This window comes from Cetorhinus maximus, chromosome 8 (assembly GCF_964194155.1).
Source record: "Cetorhinus maximus chromosome 8, sCetMax3.hap1.1, whole genome shotgun sequence".
Lineage (NCBI taxonomy): Eukaryota > Metazoa > Chordata > Chondrichthyes > Lamniformes > Cetorhinidae > Cetorhinus > Cetorhinus maximus.
Window position 1 is genome coordinate 108,712,598 of NC_135886.1, and position 22,146 is coordinate 108,734,743.

The 22,146-nt window shown below is 43.8% G+C and overlaps 1 protein-coding gene across 2 annotated transcripts in view; it reads right to left on the minus strand.

The window, feature by feature from the left end:
• Positions 1 to 3,332: 3,332 nt before the first annotated feature.
• The window catches only part of LOC144683882 (heat shock factor protein 1-like), a 60,169-nt gene continuing 41,355 nt past the window's right edge, over positions 3,333 to 22,146 (minus strand). The window contains exons 7-13 of one of the 2 annotated variants that reach the window (XM_078547423.1): positions 14,730 to 14,835; positions 13,224 to 13,327; positions 12,137 to 12,301; positions 9,822 to 9,927; positions 8,248 to 8,313; positions 4,000 to 4,069; positions 3,333 to 3,714 (exon numbers count right to left, since the gene is read on the minus strand). In XM_078547423.1, the coding sequence (XP_078403549.1) occupies positions 3,524 to 3,714; positions 4,000 to 4,069; positions 8,248 to 8,313; positions 9,822 to 9,927; positions 12,137 to 12,301; positions 13,224 to 13,327; positions 14,730 to 14,835 (808 nt within the window). In that variant the 3' untranslated portion in view covers positions 3,333 to 3,523. The remainder of the gene's footprint in view (positions 3,715 to 3,999; positions 4,070 to 8,247; positions 8,314 to 9,821; positions 9,928 to 12,136; positions 12,302 to 13,223; positions 13,328 to 14,729; positions 14,836 to 22,146) is intronic. The other variant, XM_078547424.1, reaches the window with a different exon arrangement.

Consider the following 22,146-nt stretch of genomic DNA (forward strand, 5'->3'; position numbering starts at 1 on the left):
GCTGCTGTTAATATTTTGATATCAATGGCAGTTATTTATTTTTTAAAAAAGGATAATTTTTCTTGTACACAAGAGGCAATTGCAACACAACTCACTGCATTCTCTGAGCTAGCAAATCAGCACTCATAGGCCTTTGGCTCAATCTCAAGCTAAGTTCAGGTCATGGCAACCTTAACAGAGTCTCCAAAGACTTGTCTGTAAGTTATAATTTTTATTTTTCCTAATGTATTACATTCAACAGACTGTCTTAGGGAACATACCCAAGATTTTCCAACATGTACTTTAGAGGAGAGGCTGGGTGAAGGGGGAAGGTGGGGTGGGTGGTGGTGGAAGCAACAACGGTCAATGCTCAGGTGTCAGAACTCTACATTAAAAAGAAACCCCTCCTAAGCTGGCTTTGAAATCAAAACAATCTATAAACACAGCAAAAGTAACAAGATAACCTCATCACTTGCACTCTTCAGAGTGTAACTGGACATTGATAGCAATGCACTTGTAAAAGGCATTACTTTTGAAAAAATGTGACATGCAGCACTTGATGCTCAAAATAACTGCAATGGAATACTCTCTAATGTTGGAAATTAATTCGAACCAACCCAATGGAATCAATGGGACATGCATTCAAAACAGAAACCTTTAAGCCACTGAGCAGAAAGTAGGGGTCTACGACGAGAGTGGTTTCTGGTGGATCTTTTCTCCTGCCAATCCTCCTGCCATAGGTCCTCAGCTGCTATTCCTCAGCATGGTGGGTTTAACCATATGGGGTTGTGTGAGGGGAGGCATACTGCTGGTGGGTTGAGGTGGTCATTGAATAAAGACAAGCTTGGGTTGGAGTAGACTTTCTCCAGCAGCTTGCCTGTTCAATTATGCTCCTTATGTGTGGCAGTGGGGTAAGCAATGTTGCTGAGGACTGGGAGCCAGGGGGTGTGCAAGTTGGGCAGCATTCCTGTGATGATGCACATTGTTGAGTTGCACATCGATAAGTTTGGTGTGGGCATGTTGGTACCTTACTGGTGCGCAGGATTCTGCAGTTGAGTACATGATGGCAAGAGCAGATGCCCTTAGAGTCTTGGCCTGTGATCCCCATGAGGTACCGGCCAATGTACTGAGGAGGCTGTGGCAGATTTTAATTTTTTCTAGAGTCTTGATGAGGTTTGTATGTGAGGATTCTGTCAAGAGTGATGCCTAGACAAACAGGGTGAGGATTGTGCTTCAGTCTCTGGTCATCCAGGGCGATATTCTATTCCCTCTTAGAGCTGGCATTATGAAGTTGAAACGTGCTAGAGACCATTTTACTGGTATAATAGCAAAATACTACAGATGCTGGAAATTTTTTTACTAATGCTTATTGTAGGCACCATGTCTTGCAGTAGTCAACCGGCTTTGCAATATCATTATTTAATGCATTTTCCGGCTCAGGGAAAGTCTGAGGTTATATGCCATGGTAGATGTCATCCACAAAGATAAACTTCCGGGACTGGGTTGGGGATAGGTCATTCATCTGTTTGCTCCAGGCACGGGTCATCACCCAAATGTATCCTGAAGTGTCTGCCCCTAAGTAGCAGTTCAATGGCATCAGTAACCCAGGGAGAACTCTTGATATTTCGACCAATAGGCCAAGGTTCCAGACTATCATACGCTGCAGTGAGGTCAAGGATAACTGCCAGTTTTGAGATTCCTTCGAAAGCCATTTTCAATTAAAGTGGTTAATGAGAGAAACTGATAACATTAGCTTCTTCCTTGTTGAAAGCCTGCTTGGCCTGCATTCAGTATTCTTCACTTCTGGCTTGATCCACTGTAGGATTAGGTACTCAACTATCTTGAAACATAGCAGGGATATTGGCCGGTGGTTTGATGGTAATTTTGGGTCTCTGCCTAGTTTTGGGAATTTAGAATGTGCCAGGATTTTAATGCCAGCTTGATGTAAACACTTGCTGAGCTGCTCAGAGTGGCATAGGACTCCCCAAACTTCCTGACTTGAACAAGTGAAGTCCAAGTTCTTCTCTGTCTCTTCCCATTTGGCCTGACGAGCACAGTCCAGGGATTCAGTCAGATGGTCCGCCATGTCTGGGTCACTGGAAGACCTGTTTTTGGAGCAGGGAGGAAGACCCCTCTTCTAGGCAAGGTATATACACAGGGCGGTATCCCCTTGGAATGGTTCTGGTGGCTGCTTTGTATATGGCTTGTTTTCCTTAGATCAGAGAAGGCTGGGAGGGGTGGGGAGAGCTGATAGAGGTATACAAAATTATGAGGGGCATAGATAAGGAAGATAGGAAGAAACTTTTCCCCTTAGCGGAGGTGTCAATAACCAGGAGGCATAGATTGAAGATAAGAGGCACGAGGTTTAGAAGGGATTTGAGGAAAAATGTTTTCATCCAGAGGGTGGTTGGAATTTGGAACACACTGCATGCGGGCATGGTAGAGGCAGGAACCCATACAACATTTAAGAAATATTTAGATGAGCATTTGAAATGCCTTAGCATACAGGGCTATGGGCCAAGTGCTGGAAAATGGGATTGGAATAGATAGGTGCTTGCTGGCTGAAGGGCCTGTTTGTGTGCTGTATAACTCTATGACTCTGCAGAAGCTACAGTGTGGGTATTTCAGGATGCTATCATTATAACACCTTGTTCCAATATCTTGCTGTATTCTTCCCAATTAGCTTTTCTCAGGTTCCACCGCTTCTACTTTGAGATGGTGACGATCCATAGTTCAAGTCCAATGTGGATCAGAGATGGTCTGTGCTGGCTGTGTGGAAAACTGGACAGGATTTGGCATGATGCAGGAAGAGGATTACTGTGTACTGAGCTGACCATACACAAATCAGGAGAATGGTCACAATTCCATCTGGCAGAGAGGAAAGTTCCAGGCTGTTTGGAATCATGGATGAGAGCAAGGTCACATTGTGAGGTCCAGTTTGTAAGTTTCCTATGCTGATGGACCATTTAAGTGAAAATTTTATAAAGTCTATTTCACACCCACTACCTAATACATCACACAACAATGCACAATAACAAAAGCAAACCTGGCATCCACTCAAAAACAGCAGCTTCAATTGAAAGGGCACCAAACTTAATAGCAAGTAACTTTCTATCTAACATAGTGCCTGCCTTCTTCCCATTCCCTGACCACTGAATTCCACTGAATCATCGTTGTACTTCACTGCATTACCAGGCTGTGAGTGATATGTGCAGTCAACCAGACCTGCAGGTTACCAGGTGACTAAGTATTTTGGGGAAGGAGGAGAAGTAAGTTTACAGAAATTGGTTGGTTGTTAGGCCAATGCAATTCTGCCCATTTAGTCACATACTGGTATATTTTCTATTTCTGTTACATCACATCAAAAAGGAAAGAAAATGCAAGGTCACTTTTAGGCTATTGGTTTGTAAATAATTCTGCTTACTTAAGGGCTGGAAAGCGTTACAATGCTAAGCTCATTAAGCCCAAGCTAAAATACACTGCCTAGATAGCTGCTGCCCATTTCAATGGATTGCACCTATCTTAGTGAATGGTTAGCTGTCATTTAGCTGCAGATCAGCTTGGATCTTTGGTTTGAAGTGTCACTGTCAAAAATGGAGATGTCACTGGGAAAAAAGGTATCACTGGCCTCTTCTGCCAGTTCCAACAAGGTTGGTAACATATCTGTCTCATCTGCCCCCTTCACATCCTCTTTTGAGAGGGGCAGACTGTTGCAATCTCTCCTTTCAACTTCACCTAAAAAGAAAAAGCAAAAGGGAAAAAAATAATTCACAGACAGATGGGTGGGTAATCTCTTATTAACCAGATATACATAACATATTTATACAGTCAACTCCTGAGAAACAAAACAACTGATGCCAGTGGGCCCAGGCACTTCCCAATGTTCCAGCCCAAACCAAGCTGGACTCTTCTCATTTACTCTGACTGTTTATTAGAATTGAAGAATTCTAACATCTTTTCTTTAAGTTTATTCAAATGTTTAGTCAGAGATTTACTCCAAAATAAACAAGAGCAGCTGACCTTGTTGAGTCTGTAATCCTGTGAGATCTTGTTCCTCTTGTGGAATTCTGCATTTTTGTCCATTTGCCTTCTGCAAAAATAGATTCAGTAACTGAGTTACAAACCCATAATCTTTTGTACTAATGATACAAGGCATGGAGCAAATAATCAATTCTAATCAACAGCAAGCTCAATGCTGTGAGAAAAAGGTTCTCCCCACAGATCCTGGAGGCACTGGTTTGCTGAATGTCAGCCCTCCTGTAAGTGGCTTACAGTCAAATGTGATACTAGGTAGTGAGTGCTGAGAGGCAGACGGTTAATTCTGTTTCCACCCGACATACTCTTAACTCCCCCAGTAGGATAACAATCAGGTATTAAGGCCAATATTTCCACCCCTAACCCAGGACTACCTAGGCCAATTGCAGCAGTTTTCCAGCTCAGGAAAAAAAAACGTACTTACCAAAAGTTTCCGAGTCCAGAGGTACCTATTGGCACTTCCAATCTGGAATTACCAATTTCAAACAGCATACTTTAACAAAGTTCAGCACCCGATATTAGATTTCACTCAAATGGTCCTCACTGGTAATTCCATGAGTAGGCAGATTGCAATAGGAAGGAGGATGGAGAATAAAATTTCTCAATAAAGGGCAAGGGGTGTCAAGTTGAGTAATCCCAAATATGGACACAGGGATTGCAAGGTTCAATTAGCCCCCCGCCCCGTATCATAGAACACTACACCACAGAAAAACAGGCCATTCGGCCCTTCTGGTCTGTGCCAAAATATTATTCCGCTAGTCCCATTGACCTGCACCTAGTCCATAACCCTCCAGACCTCTCCCATCCATGTATCTATCTAATTTATCCTTAAAACTTAAGAGTGAGCCCACATTTACCACGTCAGATGGTAGCTCATTCCACACTCTCACCGCTCTGAGTGAAGAAGTTCCCCCTAAACCTTTCCCCTTTCACCCTAAAGCCATGTCCTCTCGTGTTTATTTCTCCTAATCTAAGTGGAGCCTACTCGCATCTACCCTGTCTATATCCCTCACAATTTTGTAAACTTCTATCAAATCTCCCCTCATTCTTCTACGCTCCAAGGAATAAACTCCTAACCTATTTAATCTTTCCCTGTAACTCAACTCCTGAAGACCCGGCAACATCCTAGTAAATCTTCTCTGCCCTCTCTCAATCTTACTGATATCCTTCCTGTAGTTGGGCGACCAGAACTGCACACAATACTCCAAAGTTGGCCTCACCAATGTCTTATACAACCTCACCATAACATCCCAACTCCTATACTCAATACTTTAATTTATGAAGGCCAGTATGCCAAAAGCTTTCTTTACAACCTTGTCTACCTGTGACGCCACTTTCAGGGAATTATGTATCTGAACTCCCAGATCCCTTTGTTCCTCCGCACTCCTCAGTGCCCTACCATTTACTGTGTATGTCCTACCTTGGTTTGACCTTCCAAAATGTAACACCTCACACTTTCCGCATTAAATTCCATCTGCCATTTTCTGGCCCATTTTTCCAGTTGGTCCAGATCTCTCTGCAAGCGTTCAAAGCCTTCCTCGCTGTCCACAACGCCTCCAATCTTAATGTCATCAGCAAACTTGCTGATCCAATTCACCACATTATCATCCAAATCATTGATATAGACAACAAACAACAATGGTCCCAGTACAGATCCCTGAGGCACGCCACTAGTCACAGACCTCCAGTCTGAGAAGCAATCATCCACTACCACTCTCTGTCTTCTCCCACACAGCCAATTTCGAATCCAGTTTACAACCTCTCCATGGATACCAAGTGTCTGAACCTTCTGAACTAACCTCCCATGTGGGATCTTGTCAAAGGCCTTACTAAAGTCCATGTAGACAACATCCACAGCCTTTCCTTCATCTACTTTCTTGGTAACCTCCTCGAAAAACTCTACAAGGTTCGTTAAACACGACCTACCACGCACAAAGCCATGCTGACTATCCTTAATCAGCCCTTGGCTGTCCAAATAATGATATATCCGATCACTCAGAACACCTCCCAATAATTTACCTACTACTGACGTCAGGCTCACTGGCCTGTAATTACCTGGTTTACTTTTGGAGCCTTTTTTAAACAACGGAACAACATGAGCTACCCTCCAATTCTCCGGCACCTCATCCGTGGCTAAGGACATTTTAAATATTTCTGCCAGGGCCCCTACAATTTCTACACTAGTCTCCCTCATTCCCTCGGACCTTATCATGTCAGGCCCGGGGGATTTATCTACCTTTATTCGCTGTAAGGCAGCAAGCACCTCCTCCTCTTTAATCTCTATATGTTCCATCGTACCCTTAGAATGCATGGCAGACAGAATGCCAATTTAATGCTGCCTATGCATTTCCATGATAGTTGAGTACAGCCAGCACTCCCTGCACATCAGTAGAGAGCCCTGTATTGTGTTTGCCCAACATTACTTAAAGCCTGCCTGCACCACTTAAAGGGGAGGTGCATTGTGGCTGCTGGTGGTGCCAAGATAATTCTGAGCATTGTGCTATGGAATGTTTAACAATGACTGACCATGACAAAGAGTAGCTCCAAAGTTTTGAGCACTGCATTGGAGATGTTGGTGAAAAGGAGAGATGTCCTGTATCCACAGGGAAGCTAGAGGCCCTCCAGACCACGTGCTCAGAAGGCAGTGGGAAGAGGAAATGGTGGAGGTCAATGCCAGCAGTGCAGCTTCAAGGACCTGAATGCAGTGCAGGAAGAAGTTTGGTCTTCTGTCAGAGCGTACTCCTGTTTGGACGGAATTCCACATTGGCCTCAAGCCCCGAACCCTCCCTTGGGAGCCGGTGCCCCGCAACCCGAGTCGCCTCGTGGAAATGCCCTCATGTCCTTTAGCACGGCGCGGAGCGGTTTCCTGTACGGGCTGCTGCTGCACACCCTTCACTTTCTTGCCCGCCGCCCGGACACGCCCTGGCGTGCCTTGTTGCCGTCCGGCAGCAGAGGTCCCCATTGGGGGGCCCTCTACGGAGGTGTCCTCCCGCTTTCCATCGGGGACCTGGGGTGGAGGGTGTTGCACGCAGCAGTCCCCTACAACCGCAGGATGCGTCGGTTCACGGACTCCCAAGATACCTGCCCTTTTTGTGGTCTTGTGGAGTCCGTGGACCACGTTTACATAGGGTCTATAGGCTGCACTCCCTTTTCAGTTATTTGAAAAACCTTTTATTTCTGTTTTGTTTGCACTTCAGCCCCACGCTCCTGATCTACGGGCACCTAATGCGGAGGGGGGCCGGGAGGGAGGAGGACCTCCTCGTGAACCTGCTCCTGGGCCTGGCCAAGTTGGCCATTAACAGGTCCAGGCAGTGGGTGATCGAGGGGGTCATCTGACCCGACTGTCTGCCCCTCTTCCGCAGCTACGTTCGCTGCTGGGTGTCCCTGGAGAGGGAGCACGCGGTGTCTGCCGGCACCATCGAGGCCTCCCGTGCCCGGTGGGCACCGCGGGGACTGGAATGCTTTATCGACCCCCTTAATCACATTTTGAATCATCCGTTTGTAAGTTTCCTTTAAGCTCTGTCTTTGGTTTTGCAGTTACCCTAATTTAGAGGCTGTGTTTATTTTGTCCCTCAGTTTGTTAATTTAGTTTATTTGGTGGACTCTAAAAGAGTTAAGAGAGGGCCTAGGTTGAACTTCAAAATGGCAGTGCAGGTGCCAAATCAGCATTACACAGTGACTCACGTAATGATCTGTCTGCTCTGTCATACGGTGCGCGCAAACGCTTTTATAAATAGGACTTTACAAATATAACTTCCAATGCATCTGGAAGCAGAAATACACGTGTGTGTCGCGGACACCATTTTGGTAGTTTAAAAGGCCTAACGGTGCCCAAAACTGGGCCCAATTTCACCCCAAGGGTTTCTCAAACCAGTAATTAAAGCTAATCAAAAGAAGAGATGAGAGTATGTCCAAGGAAAAGAAATGCGCGAAGACTAACTGAATAGTTATATCTGTCCATACAAAACAAACCTGGTCATCATGATGTTCTGATAAAAAAAGTCACTGACCTGAAACCTTAACTCTGTTTCTCTCTCCATAGATGCTACCAAACCTGCTGAGTATTTCCAAGATTTTCAGTTTTTATTTCTGGTGATCATGGTACTCATTTTTCCCAATGTCCCTGCTCATTAACCGTCAACATAGGGTAACAATCTGCTTCCTCTCATCTCTCTGCAACCAGTTGGCAGAAATGCTAGCTGCTTAAAATATCATTTGCCATTGTCTAAGTACCTTGCTGGTGTCCAGTCCTACTTCAGGATATGATGTTACTAATCCTCCAGTTGATGGGTTGAAGAGCTAGGAAAAAAGAAGTAATCTTGTAAAAGATGTATCTGATTTATTAAAGACATAGTCAGCTCTCACTAATGCCTCCTGTACTCGTCTCAAACATGAATGATCTCATTACTCACATGCTATGTACAAGTGAATTTGTGACAATCTTGTGCATGTTGCAGGCTATCCAGAATGCTTCTACTTGTTTAGTCCAGATCAGGTTATTTGAGATGCTGTTACATATGGGCAATAAATGACAAGATATTTTTGCCAAGACATCTGAAAGTTATGATTTTTATTGTCCCATGAGGTGAAAAAAAAGTGCAATAACAATTTTTTTCCTAGATTCTGCAAATTCTCAGTTATGAAAGTTGCTTTACACAACAAATTGGAAGGTTTGCTAAAGTTTGTGTGTGGCCTGAATGGAAAAAACTTAAGTCAAAGAGAAGTACTCATTTTTCAAAATACTCAGCACTCATCCCAGCCCCGCCAAGATTTTCCTTTCAACTTGTTGAATGATCACAGAATTGATAAATTATCAAAAACTGATGACATTTTGACTCTCAGAGGTGGTACCATTATAAAGAGAACGTGAATTAGAACCAAAGTAAATGTAGAACCAATAAAGGCCTTTTGGCTTAGCATGTCTATGTCTGTGCTCTCATGAAAGGTTATCAACCTGAACCACTAACTCAGTTTCTCTTTCCACAAATGGATCCAGACCTTGCGTGCTTCAAACATTTTCTGTTTTAATTCCTGTGATTTACTAATTCTTTGCAAATTACCTCATGTTTCTCCACAGAAAATACTTCCCCTCAATTATCATTCCAATAGCATATCTATTGGAAGAGAATCATTCCTGAAATATTTGGTGCAACAAGTGATTGATCACTGGCTTTTCTGTTTGCCAATTTCTCTTTCTTTTCTTTTCACTCTCCTGAAGGTGCTGAGTCTTGGTGTGGTACTGGTCCACAGGCACCATCAAGTAATTAGCACAAGTGGCCATCTTCAGGAATATGCTCTATTTGTGCCAGCAGCATGATCTACCATGGAGATCATCACAGCAGAGCCTGACCTGGTCGTAAACAAGTTTCCAATATCCACTTTCCAGCAAAGGTTGAATGGATAGCAATCAGCAACAGAAATTCTGGCTGAATGTTTTCCTTCTCTAACAGAGTTACAGATATCAACCACACTGCCCAACAGCTGACTCCACTTAGATCAACTAACTGATCAGACAGTAATCATACTTGGAATGTTCTGGCCTATACAGCATCTAAACCAATTGAGCTATCAGAGGAGCCTTATTCAGAACACTTAGTCTTCCTCTGTAAAATTTACCAATAACATAACTCTATCCCAAACACCCCTCTTCAACGCAAGGACTCATGAAGCATCCTCACAGGATGTTTAATACTCATGCCAGTTTTTTGGCAAATAGAGGAGAATGCATCCTCCACATGATTAGCAGGATAGATACAAATTTAGATATTATTTCATCTTTAGAAACAAAAATTAACATTTTGACTCACATCTTTGAGTAAATCCAAATTAGTGTTTAACCGGGTGTTGCTAAGTGAGGAATGTATTTGAGCCAAGCTGTTGTCAATCATATCCAAATGGTCAATTATTTCACTCCTACGGAGAAAAGGAGAATAAAGCAGATCTATATTATCTATTCAATGCGACTTGTAGCTATTAATCAACTTTTTCTGGACTTGGAAAATGAGATCAGCAAGTCACTGCATTAAGGCAAAAAATGTTTTTAAACATAAAATGTACATCATCCCTGGCCCCAGAATCACAGTAATGCCATCAACCAGTGCAACGCCAATTTTTTTGGATCATTCGGTAGTGCACTGCTAATTTTGTGGATTGATCAATACTACACTGCCAATGTGAGACATTTTTTTGCTGTGAATACGCAACCACTATGAACTGTATATGCACTGCAAAAAATCTGCCCAAGCTGGCAACTTCACTCAGTAGAACCACAAATATGGCTAGGATGGAAACAGAAAATATTACATTGGGAGTGGAAAGTGCTTTATGAAATGTTACAACAAAGTACAAGGTGTTTTACCCTTTACCTGGGGTGGAATGGATATAATGGCTTCTCTTCCCAAACTTGCTCTACCTCTGCAGTTCGCCAAGAATCTATTCTTGACTCCCTTCTATTTCTCATCTACATGCTACCCCTCAGAGATATCAGAAATCACATCAGGTTCCACATATACGCCACTGACACTCATCTCTAACTCACCATCACCTCCTTGAACCATTCAACAATCTCTAATCTGTCACACTACTTGTCTGGCATCTACTATTGGATGAACAGAGATTCATGGCTAAGCCATTCTATTTGGACCTCGTCACAAACCCCGTTCCCAGTCAACCGTTTCCATGCTCAATAACCATCTTAAGTTGCAAACAATCTTTCTCAGGTTAAGTGTTGAGAATGTCCCAACGTTGAGTTTTCAACCACAGATCTGCACCAAGACTACCTACTTCCACTTCCATAATATCACTGGGCTCCAACCTTCACTTAGCTCATCTGCTGCTGAAACTCTCATCCATCCCTTTGTTACCTCTAAACTTAACCACTCCAAAGCACTTCTGACCGGCCTCCCATCTTCCATTGTACATAAAATTGTGCTCATTCGAAACTCTGCTGCCAGTATCATAATTCACTTCAAATTTCTTTCAACAAATCACCCCATTGCTTGCTGACCTTCACTGTCTCCCTATCTGACAACAATTCAATTTTAAAACCTTCATACTTGTTTTCAAACCCCTCCCTGACCTCCTCCCATCCCCTGTGTAGCGACCTCTATCCCTACAGGCCTTCCAATCTCTACATTCCTCCAATTCTCTCCTCCCACACATCCCTGATTTTAATTACCCTACCACTGGTGGCCAAGCTTTCAGCTGTCATGGCCCTAACTTCTGGAATTCCTTCCCTAAACCTCTCTGCCTCTCCACACTTTCCTCCTTTGAGATACTCCTAAAAACCTCCCTCTTTGATCAGCAAGTTTCTGGGTCTTCTTTCCTCCTTCTATGGCTCAGTGTCAAAAGTGTCAAAGATGCTTTTACTGATATTGTCCTTGGGACGTTTTACTACATTAAATGCACTATACAAATACAAACTGTTGTTGTTGTAGGCCTTCATGCTGACAATGGGTGGAAAAATTAGAAATATAAACAAATAATTTATCTTGGGCAAACAGCATGTATCACTACTCTAAAAAACATTTGATGGAATGGATAGCTTCAATTGATGACTTGTCTTGAAGCCCTCAGAAGCTGTGATGTAAGAATATTCATCTATCTTCATGCCCGCTATTCAACCTTCTGTCATCTTCCACAAAAATTCCACCCCTCGAACCTTGTAGTACCTGATCTTTGTTCAGTTATAGTTTTTTTTTATTCTTTCATGGGATCTGGACATTGCCCATCCCCAATAGGTCATTTCAGAGGGTAGTTAAGAGTCAACCACATTGCTGTGGGTCTAGAGTGCCATGCAGGCCAGGAGAGCAGATTTCCTTCCCTAAAGGACATTTTGATGTGACAATTGATGATAGTTTCATAGTCACTATCACTAGCTTTATATTCCAGATTTACTGATGGAATTCAAATTCCACCAGCTGCCACGGTGGGATTTGAACCCATGTCCCAGAGCATTAGCCGGGGTCTCTAAATTACTAGTCCAGCAACTACGCCACCGTCTCCCCAAAGGGAAAAGGTCAGATCAGCCCAGAAGCCCACTCCTTCCAAGGCTATGTACAATCACAGAAAGGGGAAAAAATAATCCTTAATTTTGTGGATTAACTTTTGAGTAGAATCTCACTGGTCAGAAGTTTCTTCTGCAGCCATTTGACAGTTTTCATCCAGGAGATCGTCATACAGATTGTGTGATGCGAACGGTGAAGATGCTGTGCTCGAAGTGGCAACTAGGTTATCTGTATCTGTACTAAACAGTGTTTCTGCAGTACTCAGCTTTCCAGTCACAAAGCTGTAGAGGGTGAAATAGACAAGTTTGAATCAAAACATAACAATCCTAGCAGTCAATGCTATGAATGGAATTAATTTATGATACCACAGATGAGAGATGTCACTTATAAAGCAATATTTGAAGACTGCAATAGAATAGAGGTTAAGAGATCCGATATAATTGTTCCAAAATTGAGAGGTTTTGACAAGTTTAAAGAAAAAAATACAATGGAATTATTTACATTAATCAAAGGAAGACAGTAACTAGAGGGCATAGATTTAAGGTCATCATATGAACTGCCATGCTTTAAGGTTTATGTCCATTTTGCTACAAAAGATATCTTGGTATGATTTATATCAAAATGTTATTATTAAGTTAAATATAGCTCAAGGGCATAAAATGCCCACAGCAGCAAGAGGCTTTGGGGCAAAAGGGATGGAAGAGGGCATGTAGTTCCACTGAGATGAGCAGATTTGTGGAACTGTGTCAGAGACATCAAGAGTTATTAACTCATTCGAGACAAGAAATTGGGTATTGATACTGACTAATGTGATATCTTTCCTGTAAAACCACCCAGGCTCATTACATTAGGATAGCAGGATAGTCTAATTCATTGCAGACACAGGAGATAGTTTTTGGGGAGCCCCGTCCAGATGGTGGTTGCCAGTTTAACTGGCAGCTTTGCTGGCCAACCCTCAAAAAAGGGTGAGCTGACAGAAGGCAAGTGGTCAATCTGCTAACCTGCTACCACGAGGTAACAACAGAACAATTGAACAAATGGCCAGGATGCAGTTCTAGAAGGTCTATCTGCCCGAGAGAGCTGTCCAAAAAGGTTGGTGACTGCTACAGGAATGAGGTCATCTGCCCAACAACAAAAACTCTAAAGAGCTAATTTTTTAAACCACATTTGGAAGGAAATGTTCAATCAGGCAGAGACTATTACCTGTGCTCGTCGCCAGGCTGATCTGGACTCCCAATCAGGTGGGTGATTTCAGAGATGATAACGCCGCCTGGATAAACACTGCTTTTCTCACAGGTTTCACATTTCTTGGTGCAATGAGATAAAATAATGGGCATTAATTCTCTACATTTCCCAGGATCTCTCACTGTTAACTCATTGTTATTCAGCCAGGGCATGCTCAACCTAGATCCCATAAATCTATAACACTAAAATTCAAGCTGGCTCAACCACTAGAAAATTGCAGAAATTGTAAAATTGCCCCAAATTTGTTAAGAAACTGCAACCTGTTTTAAAGGTATGTATCAATACTCTTCAGTGCTAAATTTGATTATTAATCCACCTTACCCTCCTAGTTCTTGAAGCCATGTTGCTGCTCTATCTCCTAACCCCCTAATTATGTCGGCACTTTTCTGCCTCCCAAGTTCACCTCTCCTCCTCCCCAGTCCACAGAATTAGTCCTCCCCATCTCTGGTTTTAGGGAAAGCAGAGAAAGAAAACTAAAATCAAAAGTTGCTGCACACCATGGGCAGAAAATGTTGATCCTGTGGAACTACTGAGAGATTAGAAATTTTCAAATTACTCCTAGAATCGCAGCACTAGGTAGGAGCAGAGAGCAATGTGCGATGAGAGTTTAAGATGAGCAGGATGCAATTTCTGCAGGGAAGTTGTTTCTGCAGATTCAAAGGTTTAATACTGCAGAGACGGCCAATGGTACTAGCCATAAGGGTGGCTAGCAGGGGAACAAAACGTCACATAGGATGACTACAGTGTAAAGATAGGCTTGTGGGGAAATAGAGCCGGAGCTTTACTTTGTATATAAAATAAGTTATATCTCACCTGAGTGTGCCTGATGCAGCCACTGGGTGGAGGAGCTTGAAAAACATTTCAGTATCTATTACAGGCATCCTTCACATTGAATATACACAAAAATAAACAGCCTCCCTCAAAAAAGTTATACAATGGTAAAGCTCCCAAGTCAGACTTGACTCTCATTTATTCCTTCCAAGAATGCTATTGGTTGTAGTACCAATTAATTCTCAGTTCCATTGGGAAAACTAACTACAACTGAAACTTGGATATATAACTTTACACTAATGAACTAAGGGAAGCTGTAGGCCAAATAACTGTTACAATGTCAGTTGATCAAGAGAGATTGCTAAAGTCTCATTTTGTTAACATTGTTAATTCTCTTTTACATCCAAATATCATATCTTGCATGCTCTTCCTCCTCTTTGCATCATGGTTTTGAAATCACATTGTCTCCTATACCTAGCCTATTCTTTACCAGGAGCTCAAAATTGCTGGAATTCTTCAACTCCATCAGCTAATCCCACATTTTCAGGATTTTAAAACCAAACTTATCACCTAATTACTACTTATTGATTTACCCAAAATTCATTCCTACATCTTTGAGATTGCTTCTGTCTTGCACTAGGGCTCCTGGCCCTTCACCTGGTTTCTCAGTAAACAGACAACTTTCTGACTTACCGGAATACCATGTACAGCTGTGCCATCCTGACTGCTGTCCATAGTGATGGGCCGACTATACTTGGAGTAGGAATGAGGCGTACCCGAAGTACCAATCATCAGAGGCCTAGAAGAATGATTTGCAACAATTTACTAAAAGCAAAAGAAAGTACTTTATAAAATGTGCATGATTGAATGGTTTTGGTTGCGTTGGATAATCAATGGCAAGACCTGATATTCAGCTACTTCTTGAATATTCAGGCACAAATTTCAAGGAAGTCTGAAAATGGGCACGAAGATAACAATGCCCGATTAACCCACAATGTTTCCAGTGCAGGCTGCATGCAAACTTCATGCTGTTCATTTAAATGATGTGTGCGAACAGCCAGGGCTAAGCTTCACACACGAGCAAGAATCTCAAAATTTTGAGTTGAGCATCACCTAAAGGCAACTTGCAGATCGTAAAAAGTGGTGTATTATAGCTGGAGTAGGTGCTGAAGCTGGTTGCAGAAGACAGTGCGAGCTCGAAAAATGATAGCACAATATGACAGTGTGGGTCCAAGATTTTGCTACACTGCAAAGAGGCCTTGGTGCACAGGAAGAGAGATGTCATCTATCCATAGAGGGCCAAGTGATCCTTCAGTCAAGTTCTCAGAAGACAATGGAAGTAGGTAGCTGTGGCGGTGAATCCTAGGAGTGTAGCCCAAAGGGCCTGGAAGCAGTGCTGCAAAAGGTTCAATGACCTCACACTGGTAGTCAAGATCATTAATACATCTTCAAATGTCATATCCCACCTACTGCCACTCGCCTCACATAATGCTCAATGCACCATGCCCTCCATCACACATCTACCAATAATTTCCATCACAACTCACATCTAACCTTCATTTACCTCACATCCCCCTCACACACTTTGTTCTGCATATGTCTAACACCCACATCTCACAGCTTGCGCACACTGCCAGCTATTAATCCATGACAGCCACATCACTCAAACTCATTGCACCACAATCATTAACACGCTCCCTTCTCTCTTGTAGGACAAGGTAGCACATAACTACAGGCCGCAGCAACCAACCAGCATGGGCTGGCAAGGCTTCATATCCTCACCCCAATGGAGGAGATAATGTTTGCTGTCATTGGAGCAGAATCACAGAATTGTTACAGTGTAGGAGGCCATTCAGCCCATTGTGTCTGCACCAGCTCTCTGAGCATTTTAACTTAGTGCCAATCTCCTGCCTTTTCCCCGTAACCCTGCACATTATTTAAATAGAAACAATCATCCAATGCCCTCTTAAATGCTTCAACTGAACCGGCCTCCACCACACTTCAGGCAGTGCATTCCAAACCCTGACTACTTGCTGTGAGAAAAGAGTTTTTCTCACCTCGCATTTGCTTCTTTTGCAAAACACTTTAAAACCATGCCCTCTGGTTCTCGATTGTTTACGAGGGGGAACAGTTTCTCTCTATCTACTCTGTCCAGGCCCCTCATGATTTTGAAAACTTCGATCAAATTTCCTCTTAGCCTTTTCCTCTCCAAGGAAAACAGTCCCAATTTCTCAAATCTTTCCTCATAACTGAGAGTCTCATCCCTGGAACCATTCTCTTAAACCACTTCCCACCCTCTCCAATGCTTTCACATCCTTCCTATAGTATGGCGCCCAGAACTGTACATAAGACACTGGTTAGCCCTCAGCTGGAGTATTATGTAATTTCATCATAACCACCTGCTCTTGTACACTATGCCCCTATTAATGAAGCCTAGAATATTGTATGCTTTAGGAACAGCTATCTCTACTTTTCCTGCCACCTTTAATGACTTATGTACATATACACCCAGGTCTCTCTGCTCCCGCACACCCTTTAGAATGGTACCCTTTATTTTATATTGTCTCTCCATGTTCTTTGTATTAAAGTGTATCACCTCATGCTTCTCCGCATTGAACTTCAACTGCCACCTATCTGCTCACTCCACCAATGTGTCAATGTCCTTTTCTACACTGTCATCCTCAGTTTACAATTCTCCCAAGTTTTGTGTTGTCTGCAAACTTTGCGATTGTCCCCTGCACACCAAGATCTAGATCACTTATATACATCAGGAAAAACAAGGGTCCAATACACCCCTGGGGAATTCCACTACAAACTTTCCTCCAGCCCGAAAAATATCCATTGACCATTACGCTCTGTTTCCTATCCCTCAGCCAATTTTGTATCCACGTTGCTACTGTCCCTTTTATTGCATGACTTACAACTTTCCTCAAGTCTGTTTTGTGGCACTGTGTCAAACACCTTTTGGAAGTCCATATACACCACATCAACGGCCTTGCCCTCTTCAAAAAACTCCAGCAAGTTAGTTAGACACGATTTTCCTTTACAAATCCATGCTGACTCTTCCGAATCAATCCCCATTTTTCCATGTGACTATCAATTCTATCCCAAATAATTGTTTCTAGAAGTTTCCCCACCACCAAAGCTAAACTGACTGGTCTATAATTGCAGGGCAAATCTTTACAACCTTTTTTGAACAAGGGCGTCATGTTTGCAATTCTCCAGTCCTCTGGCACCTCCCCCAAATCCAGGGAACATTGAAAAATTGCCAGTGCCTCTGCAATTTCCACTCATTTCAATATTCTTGGATGCATCTCACCCAGTCCCGGATAAAGTGCTGACAGCTTATCCAATACCTCCTCATTATCAATTTTAAACCCTTCTAGTGACTGAGTTTCCTCCTCTGTCACCATGGCCTGGGCAGAATCTGCCTCGTAGGTAGACAGATGCAAAGTATTCATTTAACACCCCTGCCATGCCTCTTGCCTCTATGTGTAAATCCCCTTTTTTGTCCCTAATCAGCCCTACTCCTCCTTCTACCAACCTTTTATATTTATGTGCTTATAGAATACTTTGGGATTTCCTTTTATGTTAGCTGCCAGTCTTTTTTCATAATCACTCTTTGCTTCTCATATTTGCTTTTTCACATCCTTTCTGAACCTTTTGTATTCAGCTTCGTTCTCAATTGTATTTGCTACCTGACACCTGTCATAAACACACTTTTTCTTCTTTAACTTAATTTCTATCTCCTTTGTCATCCAGGGAGCTCTGATTTGTTTGTCATACCCTTCCCTTTTGCGACTAGTCTAGTCTAGTGCCCAAACCTTCTCCTCTTTGAAGGTAGCCCATTGTTCAGCTACTGTTTTTCCCACCAACCTTTGGTTCCAGTCTATCCAGCCCAGCTCTGTTCTTGCCCCATTGAAGTCCGCTCTCCACCAGTTGATTATTCTCATTCTGGATTGACTAATGTCATTTTTCACTGTCATCCTATAACTTATGATACAATGATCACTGTCCCCTAAATGTTGCCTCACTGTCACTTGATATACTTGGCCCATCTCATTCCCAAGAACCAGGTCTAGCAGTACCTCCTTTCTTGTTGGACTGGACACATACTGCTGTAGGAAATTTTCCTGAACACAATCTAGCAATCTAGTCTGGCGCACCCACCTCTACCTCGCGGAGGCTGAGCGTCAACTCGCAGACACTCCTCCTACCTCTCCCTGGACCATGACCCCACCACGGAACATCAAGCCATTGTTTCCAGGACTGTCACTGACCTCATCTCCTCTGGAGATCTTCCTCCCACAGCTTCCAACCTGACAGTCGCCCAACCTCAGACGGCCCGCTTCTACCTCCTACCCAAAATCCACAAACGGAACTGTCCTGGCAGACCGATCGTGTCAGCCTGTTCCTGCCCCACGGAACTCATTTCTCGTTATCTTGACTCCCTTCTCTCTCCCCTTGTCCAGTCCCTTCCCACCTACATCTGTGATTCCTCTGACACCTTACGTCACATCAACAATTTCCAGTTCCCTGGCCCCAACCACTTCCTCTTCACCATGGATGTCCAATCCCTCTACACCTCCATCCCCCACCAGGATGAGGGCCCTTAGCTTCTTCCTTGAACAGAGGCCCGAACAATCCCCATCCACCACTACTCTCCTCAGTCTGGCTGAACTTGTTCTCACACTGAACAATTTCTCCTTTAACTCCTCTCACTTCCTCCAAATAAAAGGTGTGGCTATGGGTACCCGCATGGGCCCCAGTTATGCCTGTCTCTTTATGGGGTAAGTGGAACATTCCTTGTTTCAGTCCTACTCCGGCCCCCTCCCACAACTCTTTCTCCGGTACATCGATGATTACTTCGGTGCTGCTTTATGCTCTCGTCGGGACCTGGAAAAATTTATTAATTTTGCTTCCAATCTCCACCCCTCCATCATTTTCACATGGTCCGTCTCTGACACTTCTCTTCCCTTCCTTGACCTCTCTGTCTCAATTTCTGATGATAGACTGTCCACCAATATCCATTACAAGCCTACCGACTCCCACAGCTACCGCGACTACAGCTCCTCACACCCCGCTTCCTGTAAGGACTCTATCCCATTCTCTCAGTTCCTTCACCTCCGTCGCATCTGTTCTGATGATGCTACCTTCAAAAACAGTTCCTCTGACATGTCCTCCTTCTTCCTTAACCGAGATTTTCCACCCAAGGTCGTTGACAGGGCCCTCAACCGTGTCTGGCCCATCTCCCGCGCATCCACCCTCACGCCTTCTCCTCCCTCCCAGAAACATGATAGGGTCCCCCTTGTCCTCACTTATCACCCCACCAGCCTCCGCATTCAAAGGATCATCCTCCGCCATTTCCGCCAACTCCAGCATGATGCCACCACCAAACACATCTTCCCTTCACCCCCCCTGGCGGCATTCTGTAGGGATCGTTCCCTCCGGGACACCCTGGTCCACTCCTCCATCACCTCCTACTCCTCAACCCCCACCTATGGCACCTCCCCATGCCCACGCAGAAGATGCAACACCTGCCCCTTCACTTCCTCTCTCCTCACCGTCCAAGGGCCCAAACACTCCTTTCAAGTGAAGCAGCATTTCACTTGCATTTCCCCTAACTTAGTCTACTGCATTTGTTGCTCCCAATGCGGTCTCCTCTACATTGGAGAGACCAAACGCAAACTGGGCGACCGCTTTGCAGAACACCTGCGGTCTGTCCACAAGAAAGACCCAAACCTCCCTGTCGCTTGCCATTTTAACACTCCACCCTGCTCTCTTGCCCACATGTCTGTCCTTGGCTTGCTGCATTGTTCCAGTGAAGCCCAACGCAAACTGGAGGAACAGCACCTCATCTTCCGACTAGGCACTTTACAGCCTTCCGGGCTGAATATTGAATTCAACAACTTTAGATCTTAAACTCCCCCTCCCCCCATCCCCACCCCGTTTCCTCCCCCTCCCTTTTGTTTTTTTTTGTTTTCAATAATTTATATAGATTTTTCTTTTTCCACCTATTTCCATTATTTTTAAATCTACAACTAATACCTTGTCAATCTTTCCATCCCACCCCAACTAGAGCTGTACCTTGAGTGTCCTGCCATCCATTCTTAATTAGCACTTTTCTTAGATAATATCACCACCTTCAACACCTCTTTGATCCTTTTGTCTGTGACATCTTTTGATTATCTGCTCCTATCACTGCTTGCTTGTCCCTACAACCACCCCACCCTCAATTTCTCTCCCCCCGCCCCCCACCTTAAACCAGCTTATATTTCACCCCTCTCCTAACTATACTTCAGTTCTGTTGAAGGGTCGTGTGGACCCGAAACGTCGCCTCTTTTCTTCTCCACCGATGCTGCCAGACCTGCTGAGTTTTTCCAGGTAATTCGATTTTTGTTTTGGATTTCCAGCATCCGCAGTAGTTTTTTGTTTTTATTATTACAATCTAGGAACGCCTGTCCTTCACTGACCCTTACAGTACTGCCACCCCAGTCTATACACAGGTAATTAAAATCCCCCATTATAATTACTCTATGATGTTTACACCTAATTTTCTTGAAGATTTGTTCCTCCATATCCTTCCCGCTAACTGATGGTCTATATATTACATCGAGCAATGTTAACTGCACCCTTCTTATTCCTTAGCACTGGCCAAATCAATTCTGTCCTTGAATCCTCTTGACACATCCTCTTTCTCCAGTACTGCAAAACTCTCCTTAACCAAAAACGTCACCCTTTCCTTTTTTCCCTTTCCTATCTATTCTGAACACCTTGTAACCAGGAACATTTAACAACCAGATCTGCCCTTCCTTAAGCCAGGTCTCCTTTCTCATCACAACATCATAATCCCACAAGGCAATCTGTGCCTGTAACTCTCCAATTTTATTAACTATACTGTGCATCCACATACATACAGTGTACCCTGATTTAGCCTTCATTACTTGCTCCCTTACTCTGACTCCATCTATTAACTTACTATTCTCTATTTTAGTGCTTTCTGCCTCCCCCAGTATTTCGTGCACCCTGGTAGTGCTTTCTAATATTCTCTCCTGGTTCCCACACCCCTGTTGAGTTACTTTAAACCCTAGACAACAGCGCTAGCAAAACACAACACAAGGAACTCAGTCCCAGCTCGGTTCAGATGCAGCCCTCCCTCCTGCACCATCTTTCTAGCCACGCATTCGTCTATCTTGTCTTCCTATTTTTGTACTCACTGGCACATGGCACTGTGAGTAATCCAGAGATTACTACTTTAGAGGTCCTGCTTGCTAATTTTCTACCTAGCTCCCTAAATTCTGATTGCAGGACCACATCCCCCTTCCTACCTATGTCGTTAGAGCCAATGTGGATCACGGCCTCTGGCTATTTGCTCTCCCCCACAAGGATGTCCTGCAGCCGTTCTGTGACATCCTTGACCCTAGCACCAGGGAGGCAACAAACCATCCTGGAGTCATGTTGACGGCCGCAGAAACGCCTGTCTGTTCCCCGAGCGACCATAAGACATAGGAGCAGAAATTAGGCCAATCGGCTCATCGAGTCTGCTCCGCCATTCAATCATGGCTGATAAGTTTCTCAACCCCATTCTCCCGCCTTCTCCCCATAACCTTTGATCCCCTTACCAATCAAGAACCTATCTATCTCGGTCTTAAATACACTCAATGACCTGGCCTCCACAGCCTTCTGTGGCAATGAATTCCATAGTTTCACCACTCTCTGGCTAAAGAAGTTTCTCCTCATCTCTGTTCTAAAAGGTCTTCCCTTTACTCTGAGGCTGTGCCCTCAGGTCCTACTCTCTCCTACTAATGGAAATATCTTCCCCACGTCCACTCTATCCAGGCCTTTCAGTATTCTGTAAGTTTCAATCAGATCCCCCCTCATCCTTCTAAACTCCATCCAGTATAGACCCAGAGTCCTCAAACGTTCCTCATATGTTAAGCCTTTCATTCCTGGGATCGTTCTCGTGAACCTCCTCTGGACCCTCTCCAGGGCCAGCACATCCTTCCTGAGATACGGGGCCCAAAATGAGAAGAGTTGGACCTGCATGGGAGCAGCCTTCCTAAGCTGCTCGGTGGAGTTGGAAAAAAAAAAGGTGAGAGTGACACCACAG